This window comes from Porites lutea, chromosome 3 (assembly GCF_958299795.1).
Source record: "Porites lutea chromosome 3, jaPorLute2.1, whole genome shotgun sequence".
Taxonomy (NCBI): domain Eukaryota; kingdom Metazoa; phylum Cnidaria; class Anthozoa; order Scleractinia; family Poritidae; genus Porites; species Porites lutea.
In genome coordinates this window covers 7,687,164-7,707,190 of record NC_133203.1, presented here as the reverse complement: position 1 = coordinate 7,707,190, position 20,027 = coordinate 7,687,164, and the positions used below count along the sequence as shown (strand labels likewise).

The 20,027-nt window shown below is 40.6% G+C and overlaps 2 protein-coding genes across 3 annotated transcripts in view; both read left to right on the top strand.

The window, feature by feature from the left end:
• The window catches only part of LOC140930345 (organic cation transporter protein-like), a 14,893-nt gene extending 11,298 nt beyond the window's left edge, over positions 1-3,595 (top strand). For both annotated transcript variants that reach the window (XM_073380027.1, XM_073380028.1), the window contains 4 exons: positions 163-263; positions 916-1,024; positions 1,406-1,478; positions 2,523-3,595. In XM_073380027.1, coding sequence (XP_073236128.1) covers positions 163-263; positions 916-1,024; positions 1,406-1,478; positions 2,523-2,921 — 682 coding nt within the window. In that variant the 3' untranslated portion in view covers positions 2,922-3,595. The remainder of the gene's footprint in view (positions 1-162; positions 264-915; positions 1,025-1,405; positions 1,479-2,522) is intronic.
• A 1,738-nt stretch (positions 3,596-5,333) lies between these two features.
• On the top strand, positions 5,334-19,916 carry LOC140930344 (organic cation transporter protein-like). The gene is made up of 12 exons (XM_073380026.1): positions 5,334-5,471; positions 9,825-9,997; positions 11,811-11,975; positions 12,927-13,155; positions 13,650-13,848; positions 14,998-15,216; positions 15,306-15,440; positions 16,260-16,360; positions 16,641-16,749; positions 17,302-17,374; positions 17,848-18,000; positions 18,438-19,916. The coding sequence occupies exons 2-12, from the start codon at positions 9,890-9,892 to the stop codon at positions 18,501-18,503; spliced, it is 1,557 nt and encodes a 518-aa protein (XP_073236127.1). The 5' UTR covers positions 5,334-5,471; positions 9,825-9,889; the 3' UTR covers positions 18,504-19,916.
• The last annotated feature ends 111 nt before the right edge of the window (positions 19,917-20,027 follow it).

Sequence of the window (20,027 nt, the reverse complement as noted above, 5' to 3'; positions counted from 1 at the left end):
GTTTACCGAATCCCGCACTCTATTTGCTCAAATCCTGGATCCCGAGAATACCTTTCCAGACCCTGTGAGAACGCTGAGACATATGTGCTTAATCAAATCTATACTACAGGAACGAATGATTAACAGTTCCTTGACGTAAATATTCGTTGCGTTTCATCGCAGGATTGGTCGCAAAAAGTCACTTGTGTATTTCATGATCTTAGCCTCCATAGCCTCGGTTGGTGCTGTGTTATTTACCATGTATGATCCTGGCAACGACAAATGTAAGTAGCTGTTTCCAAAGCTGCCTCGCTATCGCGCCATATTAGGAATTACGCTATGGATTCCGGATTTCGCAAGCAAAAGTTTCCCGGATTCAGGAATCCGATTGACATACATGGGGTGATCGCTACCCAAGGGAGGGGGGGGGGGGGGTACTTGGATTAATTTTAGCTGACCGGTATGTGCCGTTGGGCTCTCAGAACCCCTAACAGATTATAGTCTATTCTGTGGCCAAATACAGACTCCATCTTAGTCACTTTTGGGAAAATGTAATTTTCGCGATGCCAACTTAGTAACTTTCTGCTTATGCAACCTATTTATAAAGCCTTTTAACTAGATCATCCTGAAAAGAATTGACACATCGGTTAAACTTAATGAAGTAAAAATCTTCCCATTTTAAATCCCTACCTACCTGAATTTTCTGATCCCCCAAATTCCAAAAATGTGCGATTCCATCCTAGCTGTAATGAAAATGCGACCCCATTATAGTCAATCCAGCCGTGAAAATGCGACCCCATCCAGCGGCACATCCCCATTAGCCTATCACTAGGAAGTACCCCCACCCCGGGGATCGTAGCAATAATCGATAATCTTTGAGGAGTCACTAGATACCAGTTATCTGAAAAAATTTCATTGACTCTCTTTTTATTTCAGGTTTTGCCGCAGGTCGTATTATCATGGCGCTGGCAGCTAAGTTTTTCGTGTTTATTTCCTTCGCTGCGGTTTATGTGTTCTCGACGGAGCTGTTCCCTACGGTTATTAGGTGAGACGGTGGACTGACTTAAAAATTATACGCGTTTTTCACTAGCTGAGTATAGACGGTCAAAACCCATGCGAAATCGCTAGTATGGACGAAGAGCTTCAACCTCGTCCCCATGGCTTTTCCCTCAAAAAATGGTTGATTCGTTTTGTTATCATGATAACAAAGGTTTTCGAAAACGCATACCGAGCTAAGCATAACTTCAAGTACAAGTAAAAACAAAAGATCGAAACAGGAAAACAGTACGTGGACAAAACAAGACTTAATGAAACAAAAACTAAACTTAAAAGATAAGATAGATCCGTCTTAAAAATAACTTTCAAAATACTTCAAAAAATAGTCTTTGCAACCTGACCAACCTTCCATGTTCTGTTCTCTTTTCAGAAACGTAGGAATGGGTACCTCCACTTCGGTAGCCAGATTGGGTTCTTTTGCTTCTCCATATGTCGTTCATCTGGTTCGTGAAATTATTGATAGACTTTTTATTTATTTTTTTCCCTAAACTTTTTTAAATTACTACAGTGCACAATTCGCCACTATAGAAACGAGAAAGGAAATGGAGCCGAAATGCGTCCCGCAATAGGCGCGCGCCGCTCAGCTATTGGCCAATTTTTTTCCTGTCCTTAGTCACAGTCCCAGAAGTCTTTGCGAAAGTTAACTCGGCTCAGTTCCCTTCTCCTTTCTAAAGTGGCGAATAACTGAATACCCTGGGTACCAGAGGTTTTTCTCGCGTGCGGCGGGAATTTTCGGTGCTGGCCGAAGGTCGACACATCTTCGGTCGAAAGCCGAAGCCGCGAGAAAAAGCGTTTCGCGCGGGTCACTATTAAGACTTGACAGAAACTGGAAACCGCGCTAGAAAAGTCTCTGGCACCCAGGATAATAACTGAATGACACAGCAGAAATTCAGTATTATAGTTCTCAATGAAATTTTTTTTCTTATGTTCCTTGTTGAAAATTATCGATTTATGTTAAACTGGTCAACGTTAAAGGCAATCCACGGATAACTGGCGAGCCTTCAAAGAAAATGAATGAACCTGTAGCATTCAACTAATTATGAAAAAAAAAAGCAAAAATATGTAAACAACTCTTCGGCGAACATAGCGATAGTAGTGACGATACGATTATCTTTGTAGATGGACTTCAGTTTTATCTTTAGAAGTGTAGTGTCCATAAGATCACTGGACTCACTTTGGAATTTTTATTTCATTTTAAGTTACCTTAAGAATTAATTGACGAATCAATAATCAGTTATGAAAGGCTTTTGGAATACTGTATTTGTTGTAGTCTTGCCAATAAAGCTTGTTATTGTTGTTGTCTACGGGGATCGTAGCGATAAAATAGGCATTTCCGGGTTTTAAAACGAGGCTAAGTGCAAAGCCTTTCTTGCGAAAAAGATTTTTATAAACATGAGAATGGAAAATCATTTTCATGGAATTGAAATGGCCTTTTGACTACCATGCTTTACTCCGTGTTTGTAAGAGTGTTTATTTCTCCCATATAGAGCCGAGTGCATCCGCTCCTCCCCTACGGAATCATGGGAGCCAAGGCGTTGCTTGCGAGTATACTCTGCATGACATTACCAGAGACAAAGGGACTACCAACCGCTGAAACAATGGACTCTGAACAAGGTATAGAGCTGGGGATACAGAATGTCGCCATGGAGGATATCGTGTTAAACGACGAAAAAGAAAAGGTACAGGAAAAGGAGAAACAATTGGAAGAGGAGAAAATGAGTGAGAAAATGCAGGAAGTAAAGGAAGAAGTGAAAGACAAGAATAAAGATAATAACAATGTTGGACAAGACCCAGATGAAGGAGGGAATACGCACGAAGATACGAATACAGCAAATGGTGAAGTAGCGGGAAACCACGCGAATCTTGGTTATAACACTGCTTTTTAACAGCCACGAAAATCACTTATGTTTATTCGTCTAGGATCGTTCATTAATGAGGCAGCAACAAAAAAAACAAATTCCACTTAGTAGTGTAAATGGGTCGGTTGAGGTGCTAATGAATTCAGGGTTTTCTGTATTTTTGACAGCCTGAGAAAACAACCCCACACTGGTTTCCTCTCGTAATGACGTTGAGGAGCGAGCGCGTAAATTCCATACTGATGGCGTGTCGCTATCGAGAACTGGGTAGTGCTTCTGACTGGCTGAAGCAAATTTCCCTCGCAGCACGACCAATCAGAAGCACTACCAAGATCTGGGTAGTGACACGTCATCAGTATGGAATTTAAGCGTACGCTCCTCGACGTCATCACGAGGGGAAACCAGTGGTGGCGTGGCGGGAAATGTCGACTATTTTCTCGGGTTAAATTTTCTATAAAGTGTGGGATAGTAATTGGACGGGACTGCACTGACCTCCGGATGCTGTCGACGATAGCTTGACTCACTGCTTCTGCTATGTTGTCCTTGGCCCTCTGGGACATTTAAGTTGCCTAGAACCGAATGACTTTTCTCTTCTTTCGACAAAAAAAGAACCCGGTGAAGATTCGATTCAGGAAATCTTACATAGCCAGCAAGTCTGTTACTTTTGCATCTTTATGCTGAATAAATAAAAAAGCTTTTGCATAGCCTTGGTGTAAAATGCTGTCTGCAAACAGCTCGTTATTAGGGTGTAGGTGAAAGTCAGATCGTTGAACGAGTGTCTTGAGAAGGAGAAAGGTGAAAGTCGCTTTCTTGCCCATGGGAGCTGGAAGAGCTGCGATATGAGACTGTAACTAAGCGGTTTGGAGACTGGAAGACAGTTGGTCAGAACAAATTCCCCTTGGCTAGAAGCCCAGACAAACTTGCTGCCTGAATCACGCACCCCCCACCCCCTCCCCCCGCTTTGTCAAGAACAACAAAGCTTCGCTTTATTTAAGGGACTCCGGATTCCAGAATCCGAGAATTTATTTTGCTTGTGGAATCGAGGATTCCCGTGCTTTGGAATCCGGAATACAGCTCAAGGAATCCCGAATACTACTGACGATTGGAATCTAGCCTGCGGATACAAGCGTTTCTCCTTACTCCTCCCCGCTAAGTACGTTTCGCGAAACATCCCTAGCGGCGACGGGCAAGGAGAAACGGCTTTATTCGCAGGCTAATTGGAATCCGGATGCCAAGTTTTATTGACACAGAATCCTGAATTCACAGCGTGGAATACAGAATCCAAGACTTTTGGATTCTGTTACATGTAGCGAAATAAATCTCTAATTCCATTGTTCGTTTTGGCACGAAGTTCTATTGTTTCAGGGCTAGAGATCATTGATTATGTTGTTTTTTTTTTATTGTCTTCTCCAATAATCCTTAGCTGTTTGGTGAACTTCCAGGCTCTGCAGAGACGGGTCACTAACACACGCAACTGGGTGACGTCTTGTCGTTGTATAAAGCGAGAGACCAGAATTCCTGAGTGGCTTATAACTTGGGAATTTTTAAGGTAATACCACAAATATCGCCACGCACCACAAAAAGGAGGCAAAAAGGAGCTACGTGACGATGCTTATGGTATAGCTAAAACCCTAAAAACCCATTGGAATTCAAGAAAACCTTTAAACGATTGTTTTGCTTCCTTGAAACAACTTTTACTTCTACTCAACAATCATTGTACACGGCCAGAATAGAAAGGGATTGCAACTTGAATAAAATCGCGCCAACTTTCTTAAGTCAAACTCCTTTGTTGTCGAAAAATGACCGAAAATCGATCATGAATGTTTTGTTTTCTTTTTGTCAGAGTCATTTGATATCTTTCTTTTACAGAGATCCAAGTACGAGAAAAAATGACTGAGAATATTTAGTTATAATGTCAGCTCAACTTTGACCAAAAAATGTGGAACCCGCCATGACAAAGCCCCTTTAAAGTATGGAAAAGAACCTTGAACACCATGCACCGAGAGAAAGCTACAATCTTGGCTAATAATGTGCAATAGCAACCCCTCCACCCCCCGTCCCCCGAAATCAAGAATGAAGCCGCAGGGAGGCCAAAACGCGCCATTTCAGTAGTAGATAAGCTAACAGTTCCGCGCGGGAGAAAGTCCTCGAATACGGTGTTGTTTTACTTGTACTTAAAATTGACATTTTAGGGGTGATCAGGTCAGATACTTTAGTGATACTTTTGCTGTGTAAATAAATCATAATCAAACAAAAAAATATAATTTTAAAAAGGGACAAAAGTGGTCTTCTGGGCTCTCATCACAATTTAAAATGTTGTTTTTGGTAGCACCCTGACTTTTGGAATGTGAAATACCTGAGGCCCGCAGTGAGAAGAGTTGCGTCATATGGTGCAGCAGGTAATTGAATCCCTTGTCCTTCAGCGACTTATCACATGAGAAACCTTCATACATTGAACAAAAGGAGATATGTGTACCAGTTCATGAGGTGGTGTACCGGCGCTTGTTTTTGCACTTGTTACAGTACCCCAGAAGAGTATCAAACATCCTAAAGGAGATACTTTGGTCTACTTGCCAAAACGTAAGTGGCAATATAAACGTAAAGATTTCTGTTTTTAAGAATAAATTGTGACTTGTTCTTAAAGTTATTAATATGACAAGACTTGTTCATTCGGTAAACATTTTAGGGCTAACACGTGAATGTTAAAAGGCTCGCATAACTGCCAGTTGTAACCTATCCATCCTAAGACGAATATTTCACATTTGTTGCACAGTCATCATAACTCACAGGGAAAGAATCTCCGCGCAATTGTAGGAACCTGAAGTGCTCAGATTATCCGATAAAACAAACTCTGTAGACAAGGTTTATTGGGTTTACTGTTCAAGTGTTGTCAAATTATAAGATATACAGCAATCTTTCAAAACAGAGGATCACGGATTGCTTTTTGGTGAGTTAAAATTTTTTATCTTTGGACTATGAGCAATCTCTGTAGTTTGCTATTAACGTTCAAAAGCGGACCTGCTAAGGCGAGGCTATGGAACAGCCGGTGTCGAAGAGGCAACCCAATCCTTCGTTATTATTCCTGTTATGTTGAAGACATGTGACTCGCTTTCTACATATAGTGCACTGCAGGAATGAGTGCATTTTTCATCATTTCCAAGACTTCAAAATAAAACCTAACTGATTTCCAATAGCTTCTAAAATCGAGCCGCATTCAAATTTACTCTTTAAGACCAGAGGTTGGGGCTTGTCAAGTCAAGAGATTTCTTACGTGAACATCAGTCGAGGTCGAAATATTCTTGCAATGTGAAAAAAAAAAACAGACCTTTACAAAATAGATTAATGTTGTTTGTCTTATGGTGTTGTGGTTCCGCTTTTTCGACCTGGTGATTTTATTGAAACCTGGAGCCCTTTTGCACAAGTTTACATTTAGTGGGACTTTTTTGACATCGGTCCTTGTATTATGGAGAATTTTCTCGTGCTCTCTTCGTGTTATCTTTACTTGTTAATTCGCCTTTTGCCGAGCTATCTGTGCAAAACTTATGCAACAAGTGGGATGGGGGTAACAGGGGGTCCAAACCTTCCACCTCTCAAACATTGCATTCCCGGCCGAACGCCCATGTTTCTCTTGATTTCCTTCCTGATCTTCAGCCTTTTTCCGTTGCAAAATAGAACGCGCCTTCTGTACCCTCCCCCCTTTTCTACGACCTCCCACCCCACTGCTCCCCCCCCCCCCCAAAAAAAAACAAAGGTTTTCGCTTTTAAGCTTCTCTATGCAACCCAACCCTGAACCGGAAGGATAGAAACGATTAAGTGCTTTAGATGCTCTTCCCGTCCGATCATGTCAGTGTTCGCGTTACGTCTTGGAGAGACTCTAAGACATCGAAAAAGAGAACATTTCCATTTATTGTTCGCAGAATGTTCTTGACAATGGGGAGTTGGTGCTTTACAGGGTAAATCTCAAAAGTAGATTTCATTATCGTCTCTTTGAATCTCTTTGAGATAACGTGACTGCCATTTCGTGACGAAAGTAGGGTGTTGATTTATTTTTAATTTTGCTCAGCCACGTACATCACGAACAAATAAAGGTGGCCTCCAAAAGGTCATGTTGACTCGAAAACGACCGCCAAAAACAACTTTACTTTCGGGTGGCATTTTTCAGATCTAGCCAAAAATTTCTTCATCCTTGGCCGGACCCTGAAGGATCTGCTTTAGTACGAGATGGTCTTTTGATGAGTTTCACAATTCTCCTTATCATGTACTTCACCAAGATAGTATTATTCTTAACTCCGCGGAGAAGGCAAACTTTGCCCCAGTGTCTCTATTCTACCCGAGAGAGACCCTGGCGAAGAGGTCACTTCCCACCACCCGTACCGGCTTTCGTCTAATTTTCAATGCAGTTCGCCGTGCTCGCGTAAGGCTCTCCTTCCCTACCCCGTCTTCCATTTTAAACCGTAACTTCCAGCTTCTTACTTTGTTCTTCCCGATTTTTAAGGCCGCCACCAGAAGACATGTTACAAGAAGCTTGAATTACCTGTACATGTACAACAGAAATTTGACATTCAAGAGGTTTTGTGACGTTCCTCTTTATAAATCTAGAGAACGTTATCGAAATAAAGTGGCTTGAATTTCCAAGAATATAAAGCCTCTTGTATATTTTATGAGATCGTATAAAAAACGTTCGCTCAAGCTACTTTTGTGTACCATTGCCACTTCCAGTTGCTTTATCCCTGGCATTGTACTAAATATTTCCTGAGTACCTGGTGTCGCAAAGGCCCTTTCGTTCACAATTATTCCTCAACAGTTGGTTTTTGTCTCTTTTTAAAACGATGGGGCTTTCTTTTCCAAACAGTACTTCGGGTAATTGGGCGTTTTATAAGGTAAACAACACTTTACTTTTAAACAAAATATCGATAGAAGTTTGGAATTGTCTCCAATTTGTAATTGGTGGAAGAGATTTTTAATGATGCCACCATATTCCACCTGCTAAAAATTATCGCTCCAAACAGAACATTTCTATCTTCCGCCACTTTCAGATTCAGCTCTGGCAACTGAAAGAAAAAACAACTTGTTGAACATTTTTTAATGTTTTATGGAGGTTATCGGTAGCTAGGTTTGCGAAATGCAATGTGTGAACACAAGAGATGACTATACACAACGGGTTCCGAGGCCTTTTACAAAGAGCCAGAAAAAAACATGTTCCCACGGGTAAGCAAAATACTGTTGATCTGTAAACAAATTCCACCTGTATCTTGTTGTGTAAGGTCCTCATGAGACCAGCGTGAAATTAGAACCTGTAGACCGGAACGATTCAGACCAGAATGAGTAAGTTTACAAGAGATCGGTTTAAAAGTTAGGAGCTCCGGATTTCAAAAGACCATGGTACGACCCGTCAAGAATTTTATGGCTTGTGTAACTTCAGATATCGTACTTCATACATACTAATCCTTACTTCTATCACATGAAATGTCATCTAAAAATCACCTTAGACCTGTTTGATTAATCTTTTCAGTATCTTTTAAGATAAGTCGCAATTTGATTTCAAGGCCCACACAATTCAAAGTTAGGTCTTAGGAGATGCTTTTGCGAGTGGTTTCCTGCAAACTGTGGATGTTGAGCAAGTATTGGTGAGAAAACCGGTCGAAAGTCCGGCTGGTCTCTGGTAATCAAAACCAGTACGACTTTGCAAACGGGTTTGAAACCATCGTGATTTTTTTTGGAAGAACTGTTTACATTCCATAGTTTACTTGTTGGAAAATCCTCTCACCAGCCTCATATTACTGGAATAACAAGACATTAGACCCCCGTTTAACCCTCCTATTTCGCCGTGCCTTTCCTTGTGAAGTTCTCTTTTTCTCCACGGATACGTTTGTGATACCCTTAACGATCGTCAAAGGAAAGAAAATTTGGACTCAAGTCCCGCAAGCTCGATAGACTACAAAACAGCCTTTTTTGCGTTATTCAAGAACGCGAGCAGTTAAACGAAAGTACCGCAGAGAGGGTGAAAAATGGAAAGTGGGTCTGAGTGATCCGGGATGGTATATTCAACAGCTGGAAGTTCGGATATTATTTTATCCTCGGCTGCACAATCTCCAACTTCTTGTACTTGTGCTTTTCCACCTTTTTTTAAATTTTTTACGGAGAACTGATACCATCGTCTTTGCTAACTTAAATAAGCCCCGCGTCTCTATTAAGCCCCTCCCTCAAATAAGTTTGAAATAAATAAGTCCCCTAGAGGGCGTAACAGAGGACTTACGGTAAATTCTTCCATTCGCCATATGCACATCTGCCAGCATTGCTTTCAATTTTTCTTGGAATGACTGTAATAGAGAGGAGAAGTCTGACGTCACGTTACCATGGTAGCATTATTTCTGGATGACAACAAAACCAACGACGATGGCGACGGCAATGAGAACGGCAAAACATAATATGTTAACAACAAACAACAACTTTGCACGTGCATCACGCGTTTTTGTACATTTCTTTGCCATCGTTACACCACTACGACATGAAACTTCCTCATTTCACGAGCCCGCTTCATGGAGTAGGTGAACACAACACAAAATTTGTCGCTTTATTTGCTAAACTTAGATAACGATAGATACGGTCCCAAAGAAAATTTCGCCAAGATTTGCCAAATTAAATGAATTAAAAAAAACCGGTGAAGTTTAAAATAGTGGGAATATACATTTCATTGACTTTTTCGGTTTGTTGTCATCCAAAAAATTTTGCTACCATGGCAACGTGACGTAACGACTTCTCTTCTCTATACCCAAGAGATATTAAAAAACAATTCTTACGCAGAATATTGGGTGGCAAACAAGGCGTATTATGAGAGATGTGCCAATGGTATCGAAATAACCTTAATCTGCATAAAATGCGTGTCAAATTCGTCGCGTTTCACTCCTTCTAATGTGTGTCTCTCTTTTTCAGGTAATTTCTTTGAAATTTTGTCAGCACCGTTTGCTCATTCCCTAAGCCTTTTTTCCCCTTGAAAAATGGCGTTAACCGTGGACGACATACTGGAGAGAATTGGGAGCTTGGGTCTATACCAGCTTCGTCTGATATTCATTCTTAGCTACATAGAGTTCGCCATGACTCTCCAGGTAAGAATGTGATATGAGATTGTATCTTGCATGTGATATCGTATCTTTTTTATCTTTTAAGAGCTGTTTCAATTTGTTATTTGAAAGAAATGCTTCTAAAAATCCGCACTTGAGGTGGCCCGAACCTACTTATATTCGTGTTGGTCATGTTTTTGAATCGCGCGTTTTTCGGCAGGGAAGATTTAACCAATTTCTACGATTTTTGGCATCTTTAATAAAGAATGATTGATCTTTAAGAAAATGTCACTATTTTCTTGTAAACAAAAGGCAATATTGTTTAGTCGACCACTGAAATTAGAGGTTCATGTGAGGGACTGGACTACTGGATATCGGCCTCTATTGAACACCTCGTTTTTACAAAACATGTAAATAACTCCGAAATCTCACGACAGATTTTCCCCTTAATTCAGCAAAATAGCCTCAGAGCTATATAGTTTTATATCTGCAAGTTTGGTGGTAATCGTGACCGTAGAACTTGCTCCACAAAATGTTGGTCAAATTTAATGTTAAAGTCATAGGCTAATACATTTGTGAATGTAAACGCGCAAATAGTACCCTGGATACCAGAGGTTTTTTCTCGCGAGCGATGGGGAGCTTCGTTTGGTGGGTCGTTCCGTCGGCCACAGGCGACACGTTTTCGGCCGAAGGCCGAAGATACGAGCGGCGAAGCTTTTTGCGCGGGTCACTTACAAAGACTTGACCGAAACCGAAAACCGCGCATGAAAAGCCTCTGGCACCCAGGGTACACAAATAGCGGAAGAGGTTCGGGCTACCTTAATTACTTGTATCAAAAGTTACTTGTTCTTTAATTTACATCATAGTTCGTTAATCTATGTCACATCTTAAAGTCATTGCTCCTTTGTGTCCGAGAGTCTTCCGAGAGAAGACTAAGCCGAGTGGAGTGCCAAGGGTAACATTAAATGTTTCCAAAAAATTCTAAAAAACACGTAATTGTGTTCAAATCACCATTTTTTAAAAGCAGAGGTTCTCATAGTTACATGTACGTTCAATTAAAAAATATATTTTTTAAGATATGGGTACTTTAACTTTTCATTCTGGAAAGAAAATCATAAAGCATGACCGTTCAAATGACGGCTACTGAAAAGTTCTTACCTGTGGGACTGTTTATTACATTGCACAAGGTGGTTCCTACTTTTGACACGCCGTGGATGAAATCCGATATTGTGACCATTCAAATGAAAGCTACTGGGCAGCACTTTCCTGTAGTACCGTTTTCTATGCTGTTATGCTGTATAAGGTGGCTCTAATGTTCGAGCTGTAGATGAAACCCTTAAGTGACTTGAGTATAACACAAGACCTACAGACATCAGTTATGGGAAAAATATAAATTTCCCTACCAATACAGTCGAAGCTCTCCTTGTGACCAGTTTCATAAGCGACCAGCTCTAGTAAAGACCAATTTAGAGAAACCCCATTTGAACTGTGACTTAAACATTGTAATGAAAAACTCTCTTAAGCGACCGCAACCACAAGCAACCACTCAGGGTCTTATTCATATAAATCAACACTGCCAAAGCGTTAATGGTTTGTTTATAAAGATCTTGTACAGTGCAGTATTGTATTTGTAAAAGTTCAAGTTCATTTCCGTAGTGACCTCTTACGAATTATTAAGGAGTTTCTGAAGCTCTCGTAAGCTACCACCCTATATTGTTTTACCATGCGACCAGCTCTAGTTACGACCACTTTTCCGAGTTTCCGAGGTGGTCGCTTACAAGAGCTTCGACTGTAAGTTGAATCTCAAGCTCCCGCGACACAAAGACGATTCTTATATAACATACTGTCTATCTTCTAGGTGATGGTACCAACTTTCATCGCCGCTGAACCAAGATGGATGTGCGCGGGCAATAGCAGTTCTTGTAACTTCACTGGATCGTTCAAGCCATCAGATGACCGACGTTGTAGTATGCCAAGAGATGCTTGGAAGTTTGCTGATGATTTTACATCTGTCGTCACTCGGGTAAATTTACAAAATCAATGATTCCGTTTGAGTATTTTAACGCGCGCCGCCATATTTAATTTTATGTCATCAATTGGCTGGGTAACAATTGACGTCAAAATGGCAACGGGCCGAAAATTTAGAAGCGAGAATAGGCGAAATTTAATATCCATATTATTTTTGCACACCAGTATCTGACTCGTCCCCAGTCGCTCCCAGTCTCCTATTAATATCCACGAGAGAGGCATGGTTAATAACTAGGGAGCGCGAGGGATGATGGGAAGGAGAAAAGAGAGGAGACATGTATTTATCTTGGGTAATGTAACCCTTTCTTTTGGGTGTTACATGGTGTGCTGTTACAACTACTTCATTAGCGGTAGGCTATATATATTTGAGTTGCTCTCATTTATATTCATTCGCGTCTTACGACCGTCCCTATGCCCTCAAAATTAAATACCCAGTGACTAGGGGTTATCAGTTTCTCTTAGACGTCCAAGTTTTTGCATGCTGCTATATGAAAGGTTTGGCACGTTTACGGAATCATTGTTATACAAGCATAGTTTAGATCGTTTTGCGGGGGTGGTTTTTCTTGCTGTATTTTTTACATTTCCTAGTTTTCATTCTGTTTGTTGTATCATTCCCATCCATTTTGTTGATGAAGGCATAAGAGAGTCGCACACTGCTCATGTTGACGCACCCCAATTGTGGTAGCTTATTACATGATAAATGTTTTATATTCGTTTGAGCGGGATAGCGAATTAGAATATAATAGCGTTTTCCTTCTCCCATCACCCCTTGCGCTTCCTTCGGTCACGCTTCTCTCGTTAAGTTCTCCGCGTGCGATCCATATTAAGAGGACTGGGAACGAGACAGTACCAGTACCGTTTTTTAACTTGTGACGACAAGAAATCTGAGAATTTTTTGCTAGAATGAAGGTTTTTAAAATCTGTTTTTCAATTACTTCCATCCTAGTTCGACCTGGTTTGTGACAAGGCAATTCTCAGCTCTCTCTCCACTTCCCTTGTCTTTGGTGGATGGCTTGTTGGCGCAATTGTTGGTGGGCTGTTATCCGACAAAATTGGCCGCAAGCCTGTGCTAGTCATCTTCTGTTTTTTGGCCAGTGTGTTTGGCCTGTTAGCTTCATTTCCGCACATATTTTGGCTTTTTCTGGTCTTCAGACTTTGCACCGGCGTGTGTATTGGTAAGTGAGATCTCATCTTAAGGAGCGGGGGAGGGTGGAGAGCGGGTATGCCCCTAAGTCTGGATTTCAGAGCGGTCGTTTGGCGTATTGAAGAGGAGGCCATGCCGCTTTCGGAATTTTACTATTGTATTTGTGATTTTCCTCGTCGCTGTCGCATTTCAACCCGTCGTTATGTCGTTTCTCATCATTTCATCTGTCTTGTGCCGCTGTTTGCAAAACAACCATTTAGCAATTGCGATAAAGCGTTTTGTATTTTTAATTATATTTCTTGTATATTATTCGAGTTTCCTACAGTAGAATAAACGCTTTGAGCAAAGCTACTTCTCCTCCTCAAATAACATTTTTACATGGTTAACACTTTTCGTTTCTGGCCCTTCAGTAGGGTGTCAATTTTCTAGTATATTTCCATTGAATTACGTAAAAGTAAAATTTCTCGTTCAGTCAAAGCATACTCTTGATATTGGGGTTACGTTACATGTTTATTTTCTAACCAGGTGGTGGTGGAATGGGTATCTATGTAATGGCGACTGAGTTTGTGGGTAGGAGACATCGACACGTGGCTGGCACGTCATTATGGTACTCGTGGACCCTCGCTCTCGTATTTTTAGCAGGACTGGCTTATGGCGTGCGTGACTGGCGAATCTTGTCGATCATATGCGCCGCCTTGGGACTGCCGATTATAATAGCTTGGAGGTATTAACGTTAACTGTTCATCGGCCCTAGGCCTACTGGTCAATGCTTCTTTTACCTCTATGCTTTGTCCAAAATAGTTTATAGTTGTCAGAAAGTAAGAAAGATTTAAATTAGACAGCGTGCAAGAAAATGTTATCATTCTCTTTCGTAGCCTGCAGAATAGGCGCTATTTTTTCGCGTTTTTTGGGCGAACACGAAGCGGACGAAGAGCGCGAGACACGGGCGATCGAAAAATCGTGTCTCGCGCTCGATGTCTGCCTTGTGCTCGCCTGAAAAACGCGAAAAAAAAAAACGCCTGTTCTGCATGCTATCTTTTTCCCATGGTCTCTATCAACTAGGTCGCAATATCTATGGTCAATAATGGCGCAGCTGGACTCTTAGGAATGAGGTTGACCTTTTATTAGAGTCTGAAAGAAGTTAACTGTTCAGTGAAAATCACAAGAGTTTAGATGAAGGGGTTTTTTTGTATAGAGATTAAAGTGCTTCATCAGTGGGGAAGTGAAATACAAAAGTTTTGTTTAAAAGACACTGAACAATACTCACACCACAAAACAAAAGCGAACCAACAATATTTTCTGCAACGCCGAGAAACTCCCAAAAATGCCAGTCGCCGAGAAGCTTAGGGGCACCCAACGGGAATATAGTTCAGTCAAAACCACTTAAACATAGCATTGTTGAACGTATTTTAGTATTTAAACGGTAGATGTAGGCATATTTTTATCCCCTAAAAATTTTTCATCCGTTTGGATTTCCTAGCTGAAAGTCTAGTGATCCGAAAATTATAGGGATCAAAACTTACCTTTTCGAAAATTTCAATCAGAAAAAAGGCTCCCGAAAATTCTAGGTGACCTTTTTAGGGTAAAAATCCGTTAAAAATGGCCAATTATACCATTTTTGGGGGGTTCGAAAATCCTAGGAGAGACAGGCAAGCAAGAAATTTAACAAGAAATGTTCCGAAAATTCTAGATCTCAAATCGTCTTCCGAACAGATATTTTCCAAAAATTGTCCTTGGATGCCCCTGAGAAGCTGCCAGAACCAGAACGGATAAAAACTGAATGTTGGCGAGAAAAGCCATTTTTATCGAAAGAACATAGGTTTGAATGTTTGTTGTCTACAAGAATACTGGTTTCTTGTTCATTTTTTTAAAGATATGTCCCAGAATCTACGAGATATTTGTTGCTGAAGGGAAACATCAAGGAAACTGAGAGTATATTGCGAAACATCGCTGCTACTAACAAAAAGGAGTGCCCGGAAGAGCCTCTTTATAACCCGAGTGCTGAAGGGAAAGTTCAACAGTTGGGTGATGTTAGGGATTTGTTTCGAACTAAAAAGATGTGTCACAGGACGCTTATATCCTGGTATGCCTGGTAAGTGCCACAGGAATACTAACGTGATGAATGTTGTCGTTGACAAGGAGAAATGCTAGCTGTAATGTATTCTCCTCTCTGTATTTTAGGTTTGTAAACGCAATGGTCTATTACGGTGTATCATTCAGTACTCCAACACTTGGCGGTAATATATATTTAAATTTCTTCCTGGCCTCCATCGTGGAAATCCCCGCCAATTATGTTGGCATCTGGTCCATAGGCAGGTGAGTCTTGAGCGTAAAAATGCATCGCGCAGAATGAGTGGACATCATCAGCTATTCATGACCGCCGAAGCGAAGGCACGAGAGCTTTCAGTAAGCTCTGAGTAACAGAAGAAAGGGCCTCTTTTGGCCCACAAGCGTTGATAAAACTCATTCGCACCACTTCAAAATATCCAGCCTCAGCTCCATGTTTGTATCTCGTTGATTAACTAAAGGAACTATTGTGTTATACGTCGTTCTTTAAAGCGTTCAGACAAGTGGCAGGGCATTCTGAAGATTACGCCAAAGTGTCGAAACTTAACAATTATTCCTCGAGCCCGAATGGGCTCTGAATCAATAGCCCATGGGGCTGAAGGCCGAATGGGCTATTGACGCAGAGGCCACGAGGGTGAGTAAAATCCAACTAGTTGGTCAAAAATATCGAGATAAAACAACCAGCTAGTTAAAGCTAGACTTGAAGCCATTGTTTTGGTTTCCAAAGGCGTCGCTTTTCGCTACAAGTGGGCTATAACATATAGCCTAGTAGTAGCTCAACCAATCAGAAGGCCGCATTGATAATAGACCAATGGTTGGTTTTTACTAATAAGAATGATGCATGACGATATTGAACTTTTGGATACAGGATCGACATCCTAGATTGAGGGTGCCTTGCTAAAAAGTGACAGCAGAATGTTTTTCTTAAACGCCAAAAAATAACCGTGACTGGCAGACATACGTCAGCTTCCTTTTGGCAGTTTTCCATTAGTACGTCAGCACGAGAATGTTTTTTGTTGTTGTTGTTGTTGTTGTTTTTCCTTCTTATTTCCCTTTTTCTCGCCTTAGGTTTGGTCGCAAAAAGCCGCTTGTTTACAACATGATACTTGCTTCCTTCGCTTCTGTAGGGGCCGTACTCTGTACAATGTACGACCCAGGTGCTGACAAAGGTAGAAATGTTTTCTAACTTCTCTTAATAATTCTGAATGATTTTTATAATTCTAACGAAGGACTAGACTGCGAACGGAGTGTACGGGCGCGCGACTGGCGATGGACGAAGCCGCGAGACGCGAGAAGACGCACGGGGCGCGCCTTCAGTCACGCGCGTGGTCATTTGCGTGTCTCGCGCGTTTTACTCGACGGACCAAGATAAAAGAGAGACTGCTCGTGGTCAAACGAAGCACTGAAATATTTAACCATTTTTTAAGGTAGTTCATTTGCTATCTTCAGGTTTCATGGCGGGTCGTATCATCATGGCCATCTCAGCCAAGTTTTTTGTGTTCATCTCATTTGATGCTGTCTATGTGTACGCTGCAGAACTCTTCCCTACCGTGATCAGGTATCGATAATTATTTCACCTTTGCGACGGTTTTTATCCTACCGTGAGAGCAGAGGCTACATTTTCGCGGTGTTAGCTGGCATACGAAAAGTACGCCAGTTCACACCGCGAAAATATAGCCTCTGTTCGCGGGCATTATGATGCTAAACGAGCAGCAGTTGTTTCGTTATCGTTGTTCTCATGGTAATTTCAATATCCCCAACTCTCAACCACTCATGAGGCATTATAATATGTATCGGAAACGATCGATTTAGCGCGATACTCGAATAAGCGCCGCACATTTACCGAAAACACGTTAATAAGCGCCGCGGCGCTAATTTGGGTATTTACAAATAAACGCCCCACCTTTATTACCGCGCTTGATACAAGAAATGTCAAAACCATATCGCTTTAGAAATAAGAGTACGACCAACTTTATCTCCATATTCCCCTCAGTGTTTCACGCGTAGCTGAAATAAGCGCCGCTCTCGAATAAGCGCCGCACCTTTAACAGGGAAAATGAAATAAGCGTATACATGTAAGTAAAGTTGATCATTCCTATTATATCTGTAGGAACATAGGTATGGGGTCATCAACGTCACTCGCTAGGATTGGCTCATTTTCCTCACCCTATATCATTCATCTGGTGAGTAGTGAAACAAAACATGCAAAAGAAAACATCTTTAAACCCAAAGAAAACATGATTTGTTTTTTCTATGAGATAGCTATTGTCTCAAATATTGTTTAAGCTGGGTATCAAACGACTTTTGTGCTTTAAATACCGTTTTAAAACAACGGATGAATAAATGAAAACATGGTGAAATATAAGGGAAAATGGTGTAATAGATAGTGAGCCTTAGATTGTTAAATTAAAGCAAGTACTTGAAGGACTTTGGATAACTTAGTAACCGTTACCCCTGGCTTTTTTCAATTACCTCCTCTCCCAAAACAGCTTTTTTCAAAGTATCATTTTTAGTTATCAGTGCGCCATGATAAGGAGCTTAAAATAGTGCCTGTCCAACGATCGAGCGTTGCGCAGACTCGAAGAGCACACAAAAAACGGGTAAATATTGGCTGTCCTGAATAAAATTTTTTTCGAAATTGTCCTTCTTCCCACAGCGCCTCGTGCATCCACTCCTGCCGTATGCAATTATGGGAGGTAATGCGTTACTGGCGGGTCTGCTGTGCATGACACTACCCGAGACAAAGGGAATGCCAACCGCTGAAACCATGGACTCGGAAGAGGATGCAAAAGAATCTATAGAATTGCAGGTATGGGAACATCTACAAGATCAAGACTTAATTTCCTTCGTTTTTGGATATGGTAATGTATGATAATCAGGTCGGAACAAAGGAAGGAAAATTTGCACCGGGGAAAAAATTGAACAATAAAATGTATAACCCTTTTTTCTAACGTAAAATCGGTATTGGTGAAGTGCACTATAGAGTGTTTTCGCATGACGTCACGGCGGCCGTATCGGTGTTCCAAAACAAATCCTGTGGGAGATGAACTCTTTAAAAGTCTAAAACATTGGTTTTCATGTCACTAAAGCCCAGTTAGCAAACTGCAGTTCCTTATACGGTTTGATATCAATATGAATCTCAGCAGGTCTTTTTTAGAGGTGTTACTTCGAAACTTAAGTCCTACATTCTATCTTTATCATATCACCACATGTACAACGAACCAACGACATCTCTTCCCGTTGCAGGGAACTTTTAGCAAAAAAGATGCCGAGGAAATGAAAGAAATGCTCATGGATGATGCAGAGAAGTAGTCTGCATGATTCTCAAAGTGTGGTTATCAAGAAGACTATGGGTCTAATTAAAAGACTCCTCTACGATCGAGTATAAACTTTAAACCATGTGCGATAAGGCCAAGTAAAAAAAATGCTTCTCGTCCGGATTTCTATAAAAAAAAGAGCGGGGTTTTTTTTTGTTGTTGTTGTTATTTGCGACTTTTCAAATAAAGCCAAAATAAGTTGTGGTGTTGTCCAAGGATCTATCCTTGGCCCATCCCTTTTTATCGCTTATTTATGGCATACGTCAATGTTTAATTTAATTTGGTCGAATATAAATAAATGAAACGTCAGATATTGTTTCAACACACATTTTGGTTATTTCAAAATATGTTTTAAACAACGTGATGGATCATACAATATGTCTCAATAGGTAGGTGGCGTTAAAAAGGTCAATATAGAACTTCGTTTTATGAAGAGTAAGACCTGCAACGTAAGATTGTAGAATAATTGTGTTTAAAGTAAAACTTATTGCATGGTTTTTGTTCGTTCCAACTTTTCCAAGAACAAATAATAAAAAAGGAAGGCGGCCCCAAAAAATGAAGAGGGGGGAAGGGGGATGAGAAACATTTTTTTTTACTTGGCCAAACATTCAGTAGTCTTCTGGGGAACAGAAAAAGAAAATAGTTTCAGTATCATTTAAGTGTCTTCATATCCTCAATAGTTTTGAGGAAGTAAAGTTAGTTCATTGAAAGCAATCATTTGATTTTATACAAAAGAGAATGAGCTCATTCTCTCTTGTTTTATATCAATTTTTTTGTTACTTTTCATACAAAATGAAGTTACACTACTTTTGTTATAAAAATGTAAGAAACGCTTAGTATATTACGAACATATATTATAGAAACAGCTTAAATGACGAATGACGTCTTTTAACAAATTACTAAAAACTACGCCGTGTCTACATTTAATTTACACTATGTCACAGCCTCCTCGCTAGAAAAGCGAAACGAAAACTGCATCACTCTGTCATATACTGAAGTTAAATTAGTTGTAAAAGTAAGTGTTATAGAATTGTATACTTTGAGCATGTAGTTATAGAATTCTGCTTTAACAAATCTCTAAAGGGAGGACTCATATCCATTCCTATATTTTCTTCTGTAGTATTTTATATCGAAGTGTTGTCAGTAAAGTAGAAGTATATTTTTTAGAAGCCCATCACTCAGGATTGCCATCTCTGATAAAAGATCAAGGTCCGCACAGCGTGTTATATTACTTACGCTTGTAAATATCCAACTGGGTACGTCCTGCCAGTTGGGGATTTTTATGTGGTCATGTTCCTGCTATTCGACTTAAATGCTTAGTTTCAAATTGTCTGAGTGGAGTGCTTGAGAATTAGCTATAACTCCTAAGTGCACATTCGATAAAAGCAAAGTATTTTGTTTTCTTCACCACCCCTCCCTCCCCCCTCAGCTCCTTCCCCTTGACCTTGACAAGTACTGCATCTTTGAGGATATCCCAACCTTAACCTTCCTTTCTCCGATATCCCACCCCTTCCTCCCT